Source organism: Artibeus jamaicensis, unplaced genomic scaffold (genome assembly GCF_021234435.1).
Source record: "Artibeus jamaicensis isolate MK-2021 breed Jamaican fruit bat unplaced genomic scaffold, CSHL_Jam_final contig_402, whole genome shotgun sequence".
Lineage (NCBI taxonomy): Eukaryota > Metazoa > Chordata > Mammalia > Chiroptera > Phyllostomidae > Artibeus > Artibeus jamaicensis.
In genome coordinates, this window is record NW_026521818.1 from 15,049,630 (window position 1) to 15,066,104 (window position 16,475).

General features: G+C 43.4%; 1 protein-coding gene across 1 annotated transcript in view; it reads left to right on the plus strand.

Annotated features, from left to right (window-relative positions):
* Window positions 1-4,092: 4,092 nt before the first annotated feature.
* The window catches only part of SNX24 (sorting nexin 24), a 139,475-nt gene continuing 127,092 nt past the window's right edge, over window positions 4,093-16,475 (plus strand). Inside the window, exon 1 of the mRNA XM_037165538.2 lies at window positions 4,093-4,221. Within this exon, the coding sequence (XP_037021433.1) occupies window positions 4,162-4,221 (60 nt within the window). The 5' untranslated portion in view covers window positions 4,093-4,161. The remainder of the gene's footprint in view (window positions 4,222-16,475) is intronic.

Sequence of the window (16,475 nt, forward strand, 5' to 3'; positions counted from 1 at the left end):
GGTTAATGATGTGTAAGAGAGCTATTGTATATGAAATCTATTAATTGTATATGTTGATTTTAAGATCTGGCACCTAATGAAACTCTTTTATTCAAATAATTTTTAGAAGTTTATTCTGTTTTGTATATATATATATCATTTCATTTACAAATAAACTTAGTTTTCTGTCTTCCTATCCAATACTGGCACCTTTCATTTCTTTTACTTGTCTTATTGCATTGGCAAGGGCCTACAGCAAAATGTTAACACAACATTGTGACAGTTATTGACACTACTATGATGCTCCCTCATATGATGTTCAATAGGATATTTGCTGTGTTGTTATGTTCAAATTAAAGAAGTTTCTTGCTGTTTCTAGCCTGTTAAGAATAATTAGGAAGAGGTATATTGATTTATTAATGTTTTTTTCAAGATCTATTTGGATACTCATTTATTTTATTTTCTAATCTCACAATGTTGAGAAATACATCAATAGATTTCTTAATGTTTAACCTTCTTTATATTCCCAGGAAAAATCTTATTTGGTTATGATACATTGGTTTTATGATTGAATGTGGAACATGTAATACATTCTAGATAGATTTTGGTCAAAATTTCTAAGTTGATATTTAAAACAGTTTATTATTAAATTTGCTGGAAAATATTCTTACCCAATACTAGAGAAATGTGGTATTTTTAGTGTAAGATTTTTGTACCCAAATTCCAGAATTTTATTATTTTGCTTATGTATATTTTTCACATTTATTAACAGATACTGTTTTGTCTTCAATCTGTATTTGCCATGTATTTTTATTACTGTGCTACGAAACTATTTAGCTGGCCCGTCCCAGACTCTAGAGTCAGACTAAAAGATTTGTAGAAACGACAGGGTAGTACCTTTGCCATGTTCTCTTCAGTGCTGTTCTTTTCAGTCCTTCTTAATGTTTGGTTACTCACAGAACTTGGTTAGAAATTCAGTTCTTCTAATTACTAGCGAGTAGTTTCCTATGTATTTATCCTCCCTGAACCTCAGCTATGCCATCTGTAATAATTAAAACTATAATAATGCCACTTATGGTTGAGCTGATAGACCTTCAAGAACACAGCCATGTATTGGGAGTTTGTGTTCATTTTCAGCAAGGCAAAATTAAATTACACGCAGCTATTAGCAGGAATATGGCAAAGAGGTTTCATTTGGACCATCTGTCGGATCTTCATGGGCCCACACATCTCTGCCTCTTTCATCCAACTGGTTAATAGGTAAACCATGCCAGACAAAAATAAGTATGCCAGGCTACTAGTAGGCTGTTCTGGAAGAATGGTTTAGAAAGCATCTTAAAAGCTTGACCTGCGAGCTGTAGCTCAAGAATTTTATGATCACATAATTGCGGGTTCCATTACCCAATGAGACTTTAATAACCTGTTTCAACCAATCTTGAAATTGGGGGGTTTCTGCCATCAGCAACGCTTATTATTTTTTAAATAAAAAACAGAAACACTTAGTCCGTGTGAGTCCTGTTGCACATAACACTTCCTCATGGGATTGGTATGAGTTTTCAGTGAAATACAGTATGCAGTAGCATAGCGTGATACCTGCTGCATTCCACTGGTTTTGTAGAGATGAGTATTTAAATGTTTTCAAGAAAAATATGCCAGGTAATCAACTAAGTGGGAAATAACATTTCGTAAAGGGTACTTTTCCCAGACTGAGTGTGTGCAGCAGATAAATCACACAAGACAGTGCAACAGTCACTGGAGGCTTCGGGGAACCTACACGTGACCTGGGCTGTGCACTCGGCGCAGAGTCCCTAGAGCCACCCCGTGCTGTGCTGTGTGTAATGCACACTTTTTTGCCCAGATTTTTGAGGGAAAAATGATGCGCATTATACATGGGTAGTACTAATTCCATATCTATCTAAATATTTTTAGTTCTTTTTTATTGCTGTTCAGTTACAGTTACCCCCATTTTTCCTCCCTTGCCCTGTCCAACCCCCTGCTCCCAAAGACAGTCCCCTCCCCATTGTCCTTGCCCTTTGTCCATTTCCTTGACTTGACCCTCCCCCTTCTTTCCCTCGTTATCCCCCCTTCCACCTCCCCTCTGGTCACTGTTAGGAGTACTAATTCCATATTTACATGTTCTTCATTCTTTTATTTATACATTAAAAGTGTAACTCTAGACAGCAATAAAATAATGTCCACATGCAAAATAATAATACCCTGGAATAGGATAATTGGTTTTGTTTACAAATATAAATTAAAAAATGAAATGGAAGTTTCTTTTTTCCTGAAAGTTTGGGCCATAAATGTGGGTGCACATTATACATGGCAAAACACGGCATTTGGTTACATCGGGAAGTTCCAGGAAACCACAGGTGGCAAACACAAGGCCCGAGAGTTGAATCCGGCCTCCACCTTGTTTTATCTGCCCGGCACCTTGTTTCTACCTGGTGGCAGTGCCCAGCTCCTTGCCCCTAGGTAAGGAGTAGTTACATTTATACAGACCTAAAATTACATTTGGCCCTTTGAAGACAACTGTTGATGTGGCCCCCAGTGAAAATGAGTTTAACACCCCTGCAGTAGAAGCAAAGAAGAAAGGAGATTCCCTCCGGTGCACAGCGTATGCTGAGGCCTGGAGTTCTGAAAGGCAGACACATTCTGAAATTCCAAGTGTGTGAATGGGGGGGATGGGTTTTCTAATGAGGCTAATGTAGAAAGTGTTGCATCAGGCTTTTTTATTTTTTAAAGACTTTATTTATTTATCTTTAGAGGGGAAGGGAAGGAGAGGGAGAGAAATACCAATGTATGGTTGCCTTTCGTGTGTCCCCTGCTGGGAACTGGCCTGCAACCCAGGCATGTGCCCTGACTGGGGATGGAACCGCTATACTCTGGTTCGCAGGCCTGTGCTCAATCCACTGAGCTACAACAGCCAGGGCAAACATCAGGCTTTTTTAAAGCAAAGGGCCTGATTATTCTTTTTTTCTATGGCTTAGGGGCTCATCATAAACTTCAGTTTCCCTAACTGAAATGCTTCCCGGCTTCAAATGCAACCAGAGTTAGGTGCAATTGTTTGCCTGAAGTTCAAGAGCTCCACTGGTGAAGACACTTCTCAGTGACCCATGAATCACCTTCAGATCTGTGTTCCACCACGTGCTCTAGGCTAAAGAAGATACACCGAGCTTAAACAGATAACTTGATTATCAAGTTTCCTTAACTGGAACACTTCATCTTTTAGATACTTTCAGGTTATTAGATTCTGACCCTCCGGGCAGATTCAGCCACACCACTCCCTCCCTCCGCCCCCCACCTTTTGGCATCTTCTGTTTAGTCTTGTAGTTAAGAAGCCCTGTACAGTTGCTTAGAGGCTGCATTTTAGAATTGGAGCGAGCAGCACAAGCCTTTGTCTCAGGATCTGTATGATACCATTCCCAGGTATGATGGCTATAACTCAGAACGAGATGTTGACCTTGGAGCCGTAGGGAAACAGGGACGTTTTGTGAAAAGTTGGAGGGTGCACTGCTAAAGCCAGCAGAGAGTTAAAGTGAAAATTCAACCAGCCCTGGCTGGGTCGCTCAGTTGCTTGGCGCGCTGACCCAATACGCCCAGGTTGGGGGCTCCACCCCTCGTCAGGGCACTTGCAAGAACCAACCCGTGAATGCGTAAATAAGTTCAACAACAAGTCGATGTTTCTCTCCCTCTCTCTCTAAAAATAAATAAATTAAACCAACCAACCAAAACAAAATCAAGAACCTCCAATGCTCTTCTATTCCTCGAGGTCTTGCAATCTGTTGAGGGTAGTGTCTACCAAGTGGCGAACCCGCACACGCCCGAAGGGCAAGAAACGCCCGGGTGGGGCCCTGTCCAAGGCACCCAGCGCGGCGGCGCGCACACCCTTTTTCTGCAGACTCACAGGTTTCAGGCCTCGCCTCCTCCGGGCCCAGCTGGTCTCCGCCTTTTTAGGCCTGGAACCCAGGCGATCGGAGCCCCTCACCCTCCGCTCCCAGTCGCCCGGGTCCAGCGCCGGCCCTCCCAGAGAGCCGCGTGGGAGCCGCAGCAGACCTGGGTCAGCGCGGCGCAGCCGCTGGGTCCCGCAGGCGCCAGGAAAGGAGGCGGGGCGGCGGGGCCGGGGGAGGGGCGGCGGCTGAGAGCCAGTCCCGGCTTGGCCTCCGCCGGCCGCAGCTGGCCATGGAGGTCTACATCCCGTCCTTTCGCTACGAGGAGAGCGACCTGGAGCGGGGATACACGGTAGGCGCGCGCCCCGAGATGCGGACCCGAGGCTGCTGAGCCCCGCAGGTGCCCCTCAGGCCGCCGTCGCCCCTGCTCGGGGTCCCTTCGCTCCCTCCCCTCCCCCGGCCCGGAGGAAGGGCTGCGCCCCGGCGCGGTTGTCAAGGAAACGGGCACCCCCTCCGGGGCGCCGGGGCGCCAGGGCTGCTGGTGCCGGGGGGTGTCCGGGTTCCGACCGTTCTCCTTCCCTGCCCAGCTCGCGGTCTCGGATCCGCAGCCCCGGGAGTCGAGTCCCAGGACACGGCACTTGCCGTTCTCCCGTCGCCCGGCCCCTGGAGCCTGGGCTGGGCTGCGTTCCTTTCTGGCACAGCTGCTCCCTCTGCCCAGATAGTAGTGGCTTCGCGGCGGGTGGATGTGGCTTCCAAGTTCTGTAGGTTTCATTCAGTTGGATATGTTAATTTTTTAAATACCATTTGTAGCTATTTATTAGTAACACGTGTGTAGCTTTTAGATTGTTTCCAAAGTTTTTCTAGTTCTGTGCCATAAATGGCTAAATCGGGTTCTTTATCGAGCACCTGTTCCATACCTAGAACTGTAAGCACAGAGAAAAAAAAAAAAAAAAAAAAACAGGGCCCGCTCTCCGCAGTGGAGTGGGCGGGGAGGGCGGAGACCAGGCCTGGGACCTTTGGGTTACAAGTTTAGTAAGTAAACAGTAGGTGGTTGATTTCCCAATGAATGTAGGCATGGAGGGAGAAATGCCTCCGGCTGGGGAGACCTAGGAAAATTTGGGCTTTGGAGAAGATTTCAGAAGACAGCCTGAAAGGATTATTTTATCCACTTCTCGTTCACTCAACTTGCTAAACACCAGTTACACTAATTTGGCAGAGAAGTATTTTAACCTGTCCACGTATTACTGGTTTTGGTGACAGCCTATTGGGAACCTTGCATTTGCATAGAGAGGATTCAGTCATCCTCTCAGGAGTTTTTAATTAGGAATACTTTTGTAGGTAGGCAGGGGTTTGGGTAGGGAGGGGATAGAATGAATGATGTCACGAGTCTGGAGGAGGGAAAGGGCAGTTCTCCTGGGCCGAGGGCGTTGTGCTGGGGGATGGGAATGGGAGGTGCTTAGGAGTGCTGACTAGAAATCTGATGAGTTTTTTGCTGGGATCGTGAATTCTACAAAGAGGAAGTGCAGGGCAGAATCTCTTTCGGAAATGCCTCAGAAAAGGCATTGCACACTACCAGGTTCTCTTCAAACAAGGGCAATATCTAAATCATTTTAGTTTAGAAAGAAGCAGGAGAGTATACTGTAACAAAATGCAGATGTGCTCAAATATTACTTCACAGGGAGGTTATTCTCTACCCACCAAGTCCCCCCCCCCCGCCCCAGCTTATTTCTCTAATATCTGTTTTCCTGGTAGGCTGTAAGCTCCATGAGGCTAGGACATGTAGTCCCCACTGCTGTCCCTAGTACATAGCTATCACAGAGTAAGAATTCAGTACCTGGCTGCTGAATAAACAATGAATGGTTGAGTGTTCTGACAGGAGAAGAAAACCAGAAGAGGAGAGTAATTCCTGACAGAAAGGTGCTGACTAGCCCAGAGAGTTACAAAAAAGGATGGACTTCACCGTCAGACAGCAGGAAGTCACTAGAGAGTTTTAAGGAAGTAACATGATGAGCTTTGCAGTTAGAAAGATGACCATAAAGCATTAATCACTTAAGAGAACTTTGCAAAACTTCAGAAAGAAGAGGATGGCAGCCTGAACTAAGGCAACGTAGAGAGGAAAGGAGGTGACTACAAGAATCCCCAGGACGAGGTGACCAGATGCGAGACAGCAGGGTGATTCCCATGTGTGCAAGTGTCAGTGACCAAATAAGAGCTGAAGCAAGGGGGATTTTATTTGGGGACCTGTTGAGTTTTTTGTGGCAGGTGATGCTATTTGATTTTGGGGTTTGGGATATATAAGGCTGGAAATTGGTTCTAGGGGGTCATTCAGCATAAAAGATGGAAAAGCATAAAAGTTGATGTTATTCCCAGGAAGAACATGTGGACTGACGAACAGGGAGAACTGAAGGTAAAACCTAGAACTTGCATGAGCAAAGAACTATTAGTATAGCATCTAATATGTGTAGCTGAATGTTCTTGTTAGGTAAGGATGGAGAACCATCCATTAGTCACGAGGGTAAGCGGGTCCTGGGTACCAGGATAGGCTGATGTTTTCATTTTTCAGATACATTGTTGGGAAAGACAACAAAACTAGAATTACTGCTTAAGTGACCAATATATTAGATATATTGGTTTGAATATATTAGATATCATTTGATTGTATTAGAATACATTGAATATATTAGGTATCATTTTTCCTAGTGGTAAAAATTAAGTCATTGAATTAGAGGGTTTCCCAACTCCATTTTAACTCTGATTGACTGTGTTGTGCTTAAGCAAATATATTTTTCTTGAGGTCTGGACTCTCACTGATTACTTACTTGATGTATCATTCTTTTTAATAAAGAAGGCAGTTTTATATATACATGATTATAATATTGAGAAATAGGCAGGGATCATTATCATTTTAATATTTTATGGGTTAAAATAGAAAAATGGAACAATATAGTGAACCACTGTTTACCATTTCTTACCTTCAATATTTCACAACTTTTATTTGCCACTCCTCATTCTTCCTTTTTTTAAAATTCTGGAATATTTTCAAGCAAATCCAAGATATAATTTCACCTGTAAATATTTTGCTATGGCTCTCTGACAGGGAAAGACTTCTTAAACATAAGCAAAATGAAATTTTACCACAAAATTAGCAACACCTTTATATTGTTACTCATCCATCGTCTGTGTGCCAGATGCTTCAAAAGACTAAAACTCAGAATGTCTAAGCTTGGAGTAAGGAAAGGTTTATTGACTGAGGAGGTACAGACCAAGAAGGTGGGAGGCCTAAGCCTAAAATCCATCTTAACAAAGTCTGGAGTTCAGGCTTCTTTTATATCAATGAAAGGGGAAATGGGAGGGGCTTATTTGGTAAGAACTCAGGTTCCAAATAGAATTCTTCTAGTGATTAGCATGTCTAAAGCAGGAGCCATTAGCCTGAAGGTTGTGGGAACTACTCAGGCTTGAACAAGGTGGAGTCAGAGAGACCGAGATCCTTATGAGAATCTACTGCCCGATAGGCTGAGGCAGTGATGCACTAGGAAGCCGCTGCAAATACAGATTATCATTAGCAGAGAGGTTTGACTGCACAGAGACCATAATAAATCAATTGCCTGCAGACTCATATCAAAACCCTATCAGTGAGTGGCAAGTGACAATGAAGCTGCATCTGGTGGCAGGCTTTATAGTGGAAGTGAATTACTGCACTTCAATTGGACAGCTGCATCTGGTGGCAGGCTTTAAGCCAGAATCCAACACTTATTTTAGTCGGCATGTGGCCTGCCCATTATTTTATTTACCATTTCCATCCACGCCTCTTTCCCATACTGCACACTTGTCTCAGTCACAGTTTTGGTAAGCCCACATGCTAACCCTAGAATGTGGTAAGTTGTATAGAAAGAAAGTACACAATAAATGTAATGCATTTGAATTATCCTGAAACATCCCCCCGACTCTGCCCCTGGTCCATGAAAAAATTGTCTTCCAAGAAATGGGTCCCTGATGCCAAAAACGTTGGAGGCTGCTGATCTAGAAGAAGAGAGGGTGAGGACATTTATTTCCCCAGAAGCTCTGAGCAAATACATCTCTCTCAGTCTCATTACCCCAGGTGGTTTCTCAACTACTCCTCTTACCAGAGGAATCCTGGGTGCTGATTGGCTGAGGCCAGGGCTACCTGAACCAATCACCATGGCAAGGATAGGTTAACCAGAGAAAGTTAAAATAGAGGGCATATGGAGCTGGGAATGAGGTCAGTCATTCCCACCACATAACTCTGTAGACACCACAGTGGGAGAAGGTCAGAAGGACGGCGGGAGCACGATGTCCACAACAGCAGCCTTCAGTCACCCATTATATGCATCAACTGTGATGAAGGGCCCTTTGTGTAGCAAGGACAAAGCTGGCACACTGCCTTCCTTGTGGTGAGCACACAGCATAGGCGAACATTAAATACTTGAGTGATTAAATCAAGCGTGTGCAAGATATGTTACTTGTGGCATGTAAGGACAAGAACTACAGCTTGAAAATATTCTTGAACATTGAAAGAGCGCTACATTCCCTTAAAAATCAAAATGCAGGGGTCCGGCAGAAATAACACCTGCTTGAGTGTGGTTGGTAGGGTAGTAATATGGGTGTAATAATTTATAGTCTTAATTTGAACATTTCACCTAAAATCATATGCTGTGCTTGAGTGTGAAATTGTTATGTAACAGAATTACATGCTTACAATTTTGTAATAAAAAGGCATTATTTGTGCTGGATCCTATATGTACAAGAGGATTAAATTTTGCAAATATGATTGGTGCTTAGAAATTTGGGAACAGAAGTAAGTTTATTTTCATTGACCTAGAAATACATTTTAATCTTTCCTCGGTAGTTTTTTCTGTTTAATTTATCTATATAAACTTTTATCTTTGAAATAATTTTAGATTTGCAGAAAAATTGCATGGTTGGTGGTGAGAGTTATATAGTCAAAACAAGGAAATGAGCGTTGGTACATTACAATTAACTGAACTCCAGACTTGACTTGGACTTCACCACTTTTCCCACTAATGTCCTCATTCTGTTCCAGGATCTGATCCAAGATACCACATTGCATCGTTTCCTCTGCTTTGATGTGATGCTAAATTAGTAGTCCAAATTGTACAATAGCACACTGTCTTGAAAGTGAGGCAAGCATGTTTTTAGAAATGAACCTTTATAGATCACATCAAATATTGTTCATTTCAGATGTTCCCCTGGTAAGTTTTGCCAGTTGGCAAAAGCCCATTTAAAATACACCACCAGTTTATGACAGAAGCTGAGACAGCCTCAGGTGAGAGGCACAGGCTGTGAACTCCTGCAGTCAGCATTGAAATCTCGCTTCCAGCATTTGGCCCAAAGTCTGACTTTGGGCAAGCTCCTTACTCTCCCTGTGTCTTGTTTTCCTCACCTGTAAAAGGGGAGAAAATTCACGCCTACCTTATAGGGTGGTTTGGAAATGAAATAAGATTATCCTTGCAAACCGAAAGGAATGGTGTCTCTAGCTATGTTCCAGGTTGTGTCTTATTATTTCAAGTAGAGACTGCCTTGAAGTTTGATTTTTTTAAAGCTCTTTAATGTGAACTAATAATATAAACCGAAGTCCAGAAATATTTATGCCATGTAAAATACACTTTTTGCAAAAACTTTGAATACTTCAGAAGTTACAATTACCTATAACCAAATGACCTTATTACAACTTTCAAATTATATATATATCAGTTCAGGTTCAGATTTTTAGCCTTATTTACTACATATGTTTTTTTCCCTTCAAGATCATAAAGGATAATACACTCAAATACGTGATTAGGATATAGTACTATAAAGGCCATGGAGAAACTTTCATAACTTACTTGCTTTCTACTATAACAAGATATTCTCCATCCATCTTTTACCTTTTTCACACCAGTTTTGGAATTTGCTTCTTCTCCAAAGATCTCCGTTTGCTTTTGGTGGAAAGTGATGTTTAGAGCCCATGATCTGAGCACAAGGTGTGTCTTTCCCTATTTTTTGACAGAGATTTCCAATTTCTTGCTCTTTCTCTTCTTCTGGCATCCATTTTATGCAAATGTTGGACCTCTTAAACTTGTCACAAAGGCTCCTTATACTATCCTCATTTTTTTAATTCTTTTTTCTTTTTGTTCTGTTTGGTGGTTTTTTGCTTCCTTATGTTCCAAATCATTGAATTTATCCTCAGGTTCATTCACTCTACTATTGTTTCCCTGTAAATTGTTACTTTATTTCAGTTAGTGTACCTTCATTTCTGACTGGGTCTTTTCTATGCTGCTGAGGTCCTCACTAAGTTCCTTGAACATCCTTATAACCATTGTTTTGAACTCTGCATCTGATAGATTGCTTATCTCTGTATCATTTAGCTCTTTTTCTGGAGTTTTGATCCATTCTTTCATTTAGGACATGTTCCTTTTTCTCCTCATTTTGGCAGACTCCCTGTGTTTGTTTCTGTGTATTAGGTAGAGCTACTTTGAGTCCATGTCTTGGTATTGTGGCTTCATGTAGTAGGTGTCCTGTAGGGTCCAGTGGCATAGCCTCCCCTATCACCCGAGGTGGGTACTTGAGATGCACCCTTTAGGTGGGCTGAGTACACCCTCCTCTTGTAGTTGAGCCCTGGTGGTTGTTGACAGATCAGTGGGAGGTATTTAATCAGGCCTGTCAGCTGCAAGGACTGGCTATGACCACTGACCACAAGCTTCCACCCTGTGTGGAGGATCAGCTGTACAGGAGCATGGTGGCAGTGTTCTGACGTGGTCTGTAGCCGTCCACTGGATATGCTGGTCCTGGGGTTTCCAAGGGCAGCCCCCACCTGTGCTTTGCCTGGGCCCTGCTTAAGAAACAAAGCAATCTGAGATAGCTGCTAACTTGTGCTGGGCTTACAGATTCCCAGGAGGAGCCAAACTGTGAATCTAAACTGGCTGGTGCTAGTGCAGAGCCTGGAGCTCACTGAAGCCAGCTGTTGCTTGTTTGGTAGGATTTAGGAAGTAGTGAAGCATAAGCCAAGACCATGCATTCATATGGAAAAGCAGCTTGGGTGGGTCCATGAGTTGGTTGGGGCAGAGTCTCCAGAGAACTTCAAGGAGGGTCAAATAGTGTGAGCCAGGTTGATAGAGTCTCAGACAAGGTACCAGCTTGCGGCTTTGTGAGGGGAGTGTTCAGCAAAGGGACAATGGCCTCTGCTCACCTTGATGCCAGACACTTCAGTTTCTCCCAGTATGGCACTGGTGCCTTTCAAGCTGCTACCCTGCTGCTGGAGCTCAGAGGGAGTGAGTCTGAGTAGGTGAGTTCATGTGTGGGTTCTTTAAGAGGAACTGCTTGGGGGTCCAGCAGTTTTTCCACCGACTCAATTTCTGCTGGTTTTTGCAACCAGAAGTTGTGGGACTTACCTTCTTAGCACTGGAACCCTGGTCTGGGGGTGCCTGTTGTGGGGCTGGGACTCCTCACTCCTGAGTTACCCTCCCAAATTTTTATACACACACACATGGGTGTAGGACCAACCTGTTCCGTGTCTTTGCCCCTCCTACCAGTTTGGATGGATGTGGTTTCTTTAATTCCAGGCTTATTGGACTTCCATTCAACTTGATTTTGTAGTTGTCAGACTTCCATACAACTTCATTTCTGACCCTTCTGAGTGATGGTGATTCTATATTTTAGTTGTAATTTTGATATGGTCGTGCAAAGAGTCGAACTATATCTCCCTACCCCACTGTTTTGACTGAAAGTCCCAAGTCTTAATTATAATACCAGTACTACTGTTAACAACATGATTGCTGAATACAACTTAAAATATTTTTTTAACAAATTCTTTGTTCTTAGTTTTCTCCTACTAAGAATGTGCAGATGACTGTGTTTTAAAGTTACTTGCCTTGGTTCTTCCCTACTTATAACACTAACTAGCCTCCCCGCTTTAGTTTATATTTTATTCTTAGGGATTTTTAAAATTTTGTTTTAAAACTGTAAAGTAATATATCCTGTAACATGTTTACCTGCAGAAATCTAGCTTCTGCTAGGAAGATTCGGGAAAAATTCCTTTTAGGTTTCAAGGGGGGCATGGCCCTGCACCATCTTCATTTCAGACTTCTAGCATCTGGAACTGTGAGACAATGTATTTCTGTTGTTTTAAGATATCCACTCTGTGGTATTTTGTTATGGCAGCCCTAGAAAACCAAAACAATGTTATACTTCAATAAAATTGTTTTTTAAAAAATAAAAAAAATAAAAAAAGAAATCTAGCTTCTGTTCATGTCCCTTTCATCCTATTTTCTTCCCCTCCCTTGGACGACCATTTAAAAAGTCGTGGTTGCTCTCGGCTTTTGGCCCAGAGGAGGCTTAGGTGTGACTTTCTTCACTTGGTTCATCCAACACTAGCTGCCTCTACTGTGCTGCTGAAGTATGACCCTGATGAGATCAAAGTCTACCTGAGGTGCACCAGTGGGGAACTCAGGTGCCGGGTCTGCCCTGGCCCCCAAGATCGGCCCCTGGATCTGTCTCCAATAAAGGTTGGTGATGACATTGCAACCAATGATTGGAGTGGTCGGAAGATGACAGTGGAACTGACCACTCGGAACAGACAGCCCCACTTAGAGGTTGTGCCTTCCGACTCTGCCCTGATCATCACAGCCTTCCAAGAACCACCACAAGGCAGAAGAGGCAAAAACCACTAAGCACAGTGGAAATATCCCTACTGAGGAGATTGTCAGTATTGCCTAGCCAGTGCATCCCTGATCTGTAGCCAGAGAAGTCTGGAGCCATTGAAGAGATCCTGGGGACAGCCCAGTCTGTGGGGTGTGACGTTGATGCCTGCGCTCAATGACATCCCAGGTGACATCAACATGGTGCAGTGGAACACCCCGCTAGTTGAAAACTACAAAGGAAAATATTTCAGTTTAAGACCATTTGACAACCAAGAAACAAGAAAAAAGTGATGATATGTTCTTCCATTTCAAATATATTTGGGCCCCTTTTCCTAAATAGTGGTACATTAAAACATTTTCTTCCACCTGCTTTATAAAAAAAGACTGACAGTGTGTCCTGGCAATCACTACACAGGGGCGCACACAAAGATGCCGCGTTCTGGGCCGGAGCTCGGTTGTGCGCCACTGTTAGCTGCGCTCACTAGCCTTGCATGTCCTTGTGTTCGTGTTTTGGGCAGTGTATGTTCACAGTGGATTCCCAGCAGTGGGTTACTGGATCAAAGGTAAATGCATATTTAATTTTTCAAGGTATTGTCAAATCCCCTTCTATAGGAATTGTGTGCTTTGCATTCTCAGCAGTGTGTGAGAGTGTGTTTTTCCTCTCAAATTTGCCCATTGAGTGTGTTGTTAATAAGCTTTTAGATTTTTGTCAATCCGACAGGTGAGCAGTGGTATCTGTAGATCCCACGTGGGTTGCTGGTAAATTCCGATGACTAGATTGGGGATATTTGAAGAGTGTCAGCTGGCTGGTGTCCCCTTCTAGTTGCATTTGGGGGTGGGGGTGGGGTGGGGGTAAGGGGTGGGTGAATATCTGAAATATGCTGTTCTTGTTGATTTTTATTTAAAAGGTAGATTATTGAGGTTTTTCATACTACAGTTATTTTTTTTCTAAGGAAGAACCAGTATGTGAATTGAGTCTTACCAACTGCCTTTTCCTATTTCTTTGAATTTAGATGAATTGAAGAATCTAGAAATTGTTTTAGAAGCTATAAACATCTTCTTCTTCTATGTCATCACCCTTCTCTCCACCTTGCCATTGGAAATTTATCTTATCTTTAGAATTCCATTAAGGGCACAGAGCAAACTTTATTCTTTCGATTATTTACCGTGCGCCCCGCCTGTCCAAGGCACTGCGCTGGTGGTGTGGGCCCCCGGGGTAGCTGGCATGAAAGGATGAGTGGAAGTCCGTCAGATTGAGAAAGGGAAGGTCCCTTCATGTTCAAGGAAGAGCATGGGAAGGGGTAATAAATACACATAGTTGGTAAGGAGGGGTGGGTGTTAGGGCTGAGGCTGGAGTTTGAAGTTCAGGCTGAGCAGTTTAGTGGGACTGTAAGTACACAGCTGAGATTTTGTCCTGGAAGTGCTACAAAGTAATTAGAGTGGTTCTTGGCTTGTTTGTTTTCGAGAGGAGGAAGACATTAGAGGTGCCGATGATCATATGTGAAATGATAGTCAGCCTCACTCATAATTAAAGAAAGGCAAAGTTGAAAACAAGAATTTCTATTTACTAGGCTAAATGAAAAAGATTGATAAAAGTCAGTACTGATGGGAATGGAGGTGAGGGGGACCAGAATCTCTAACACACTGTGGGTGAGACTGTAACTTGGAAGATCCATTTTGGAGGGAGGTTTGGAAATATTTATTAAATAAAGTACCAATCCTTTGACCCAACCATTACACCTTGTGCTCTCTATCCACAAATGCACCAAGATATACACAAAGTTGTTCATTTGTGGCATACTTATAATATCAAGACAAAATGGAAACAAATCATTCACTTATTTAGCAAATGTTACCGACTACCTACTATGTAGTAGGCACTAAGTAATCATTAGCCTGTTGGGGATAGGGCAGTGAACACAGTGAACAAAACCGTCAGAAGTCTCTAACATCAAAAAGTGTCAGTCAGAAGTCTCTGCTAGGAGCTTACATTCTAGTTAGACGGTTGGGAGGGTGCAGAAGTAAACATGATAACTAAGTCACAATAGTACCTCAGAGAGTGGTGAGTGCTACTGAGTAAAGTAAACCAGGGAGGGGGATACAGAGGGCTGAGGGGTTATCAGAGAAGCCCTCCCTGGCAAGTGACATCAAACAGAGACCTGCAGGAGGTGAGGTGGCCAGTTGCAAGGTTATCTAGGGAATGAGTGTACAAGGCAGAGGGATCAAGGGATGAGATGGGAACGAGCCCAGTATGTTTTTGATACAGAAAGGAGGTATTTGCCAGATGTCCAGTGGTCCATACAGTGGAACATTTTCTTAAGGTCATTCGGATGGTTGCTGAAGGTGTGATGTACGTCCAGGCGTTAATGCACAACACACTGATGCCAGGTTTTGACACAAGACTGGAAGTTCAAAAGTGTAAGTTTTCAGAGTTAGGTAACACAAGAGTCAGCGTTTCCTGAAGCTTCAGCCCACTTGAAGTTAATTTAGGAGCTTGACCACAGTGAGTCTGTTTTATTTCCTCACTCTGTTTCTCAATAGTACTGTGGGGCTGATCAGGTGAGGTGGCGTGGTGGGTGGGGAGGGCTCGCTGAGTGGGTCTGAGGGGAAGTAATAAATAAGGCTTTTACTCTGACGGGGGAAGTGGAAGAGGGCCGTGATTCAGTAAGTCTTGACTGGTTACCAGCCCTGTGTGAGGCATTTTGGGTGCTGAGGTCACAGTTGCAAAGAAAACAGGTGGGGTTTTTTTTTTGCCTATACCTGTTGGTTATATGAGCTGTATTCTAAAAGGGATCGGGCTCATTTTAATGTGGACAGTTGACTGGGAGAGCGGGGGGAGGTAGAGAGACCTGTTAGGAAGCTGTTGTGGCATCCCAGGTTAAGAGATGAGGACTCTTGGAGCGGCTCTGTGAGTACAAGTGGGGGAGATTGTTGGATTGTGGGTACCTTTGGGTTAGGGAACCAGGAGGATTCGCCAAAGGATTGGGTTTGGAGTTTGAATAAAACGAGGATCAAGATGCCGCCAAGGTTTTTAGCGTGAGCAAACGGAAGAACGGTGGCACTGTTGACTAAAATGTGGAAGGATTTGGGTAGAGCAGATTTTGCAGGGAAAACCAGGAGTCTTGTTTTTGGACATGCTTAATTTGAAAGGTTGGACCAAATACCTGGGTATCCTGTGTCCCAATCAAATTGACACATAAAATTAGCCATCACAAATCTACCCTTTGTCAACTTGGCAACCATGTACATCTCCTTTTAAGCCATACTTAATCTCCCAAGTTTTCAGTAGCAGGCTGAGGTGTTTCTCAAAATGAGTGTAGCTGTTCACAGGGGGTGTTGAGCTTTGACCCCTATCTTAATGACCTGCAGTGTGACTCACCCATAGGGTCTGCCAAGGGCTCCACACAGCATCCCTGTCTGGTGCTGCCAGGTCAAGCACCTCCGATGGGTCTGCTGGTCCCGGTGGCGGAGCAGCTTGTGCAGTGGTCCGGACCTTTGGCAGAGCCCTCTCGTGTTCTGGGCCCAACTCAAAACTAGCAGCTCTGCAGGTCACTCAGGAAAGGGGCCAGAGGAATGCCTGCAAAATCCAAGAAAGGACCATCTATTATGGAGGGCCATCTGCTTTCCTGTTTGCAGGTTTAGATATTAACCTCATACCAAAAAATGCCCTCGTAAAAACACCTGTAATATGTCTTCAAATATCTGGGCACTCCGTGGTAACGTCAGCCATCACACTTCCTTCTAAAAGTGACATACACATGTTATTCATAAATAATCATGGTAGTATCTTTCTCCGTTTTGTTTTAGCTCGGATGAACACTACATACAAAACAGACTTTTATGTATTTTTTGATGTTTATTTTAAACTATGTTTAGTCCTTCCTGCAGTGGGAAGGTTCTTTCTTTGGGTACACCCTTACTCTGCACTCTGGGTGTAGAGTTTGCCTCT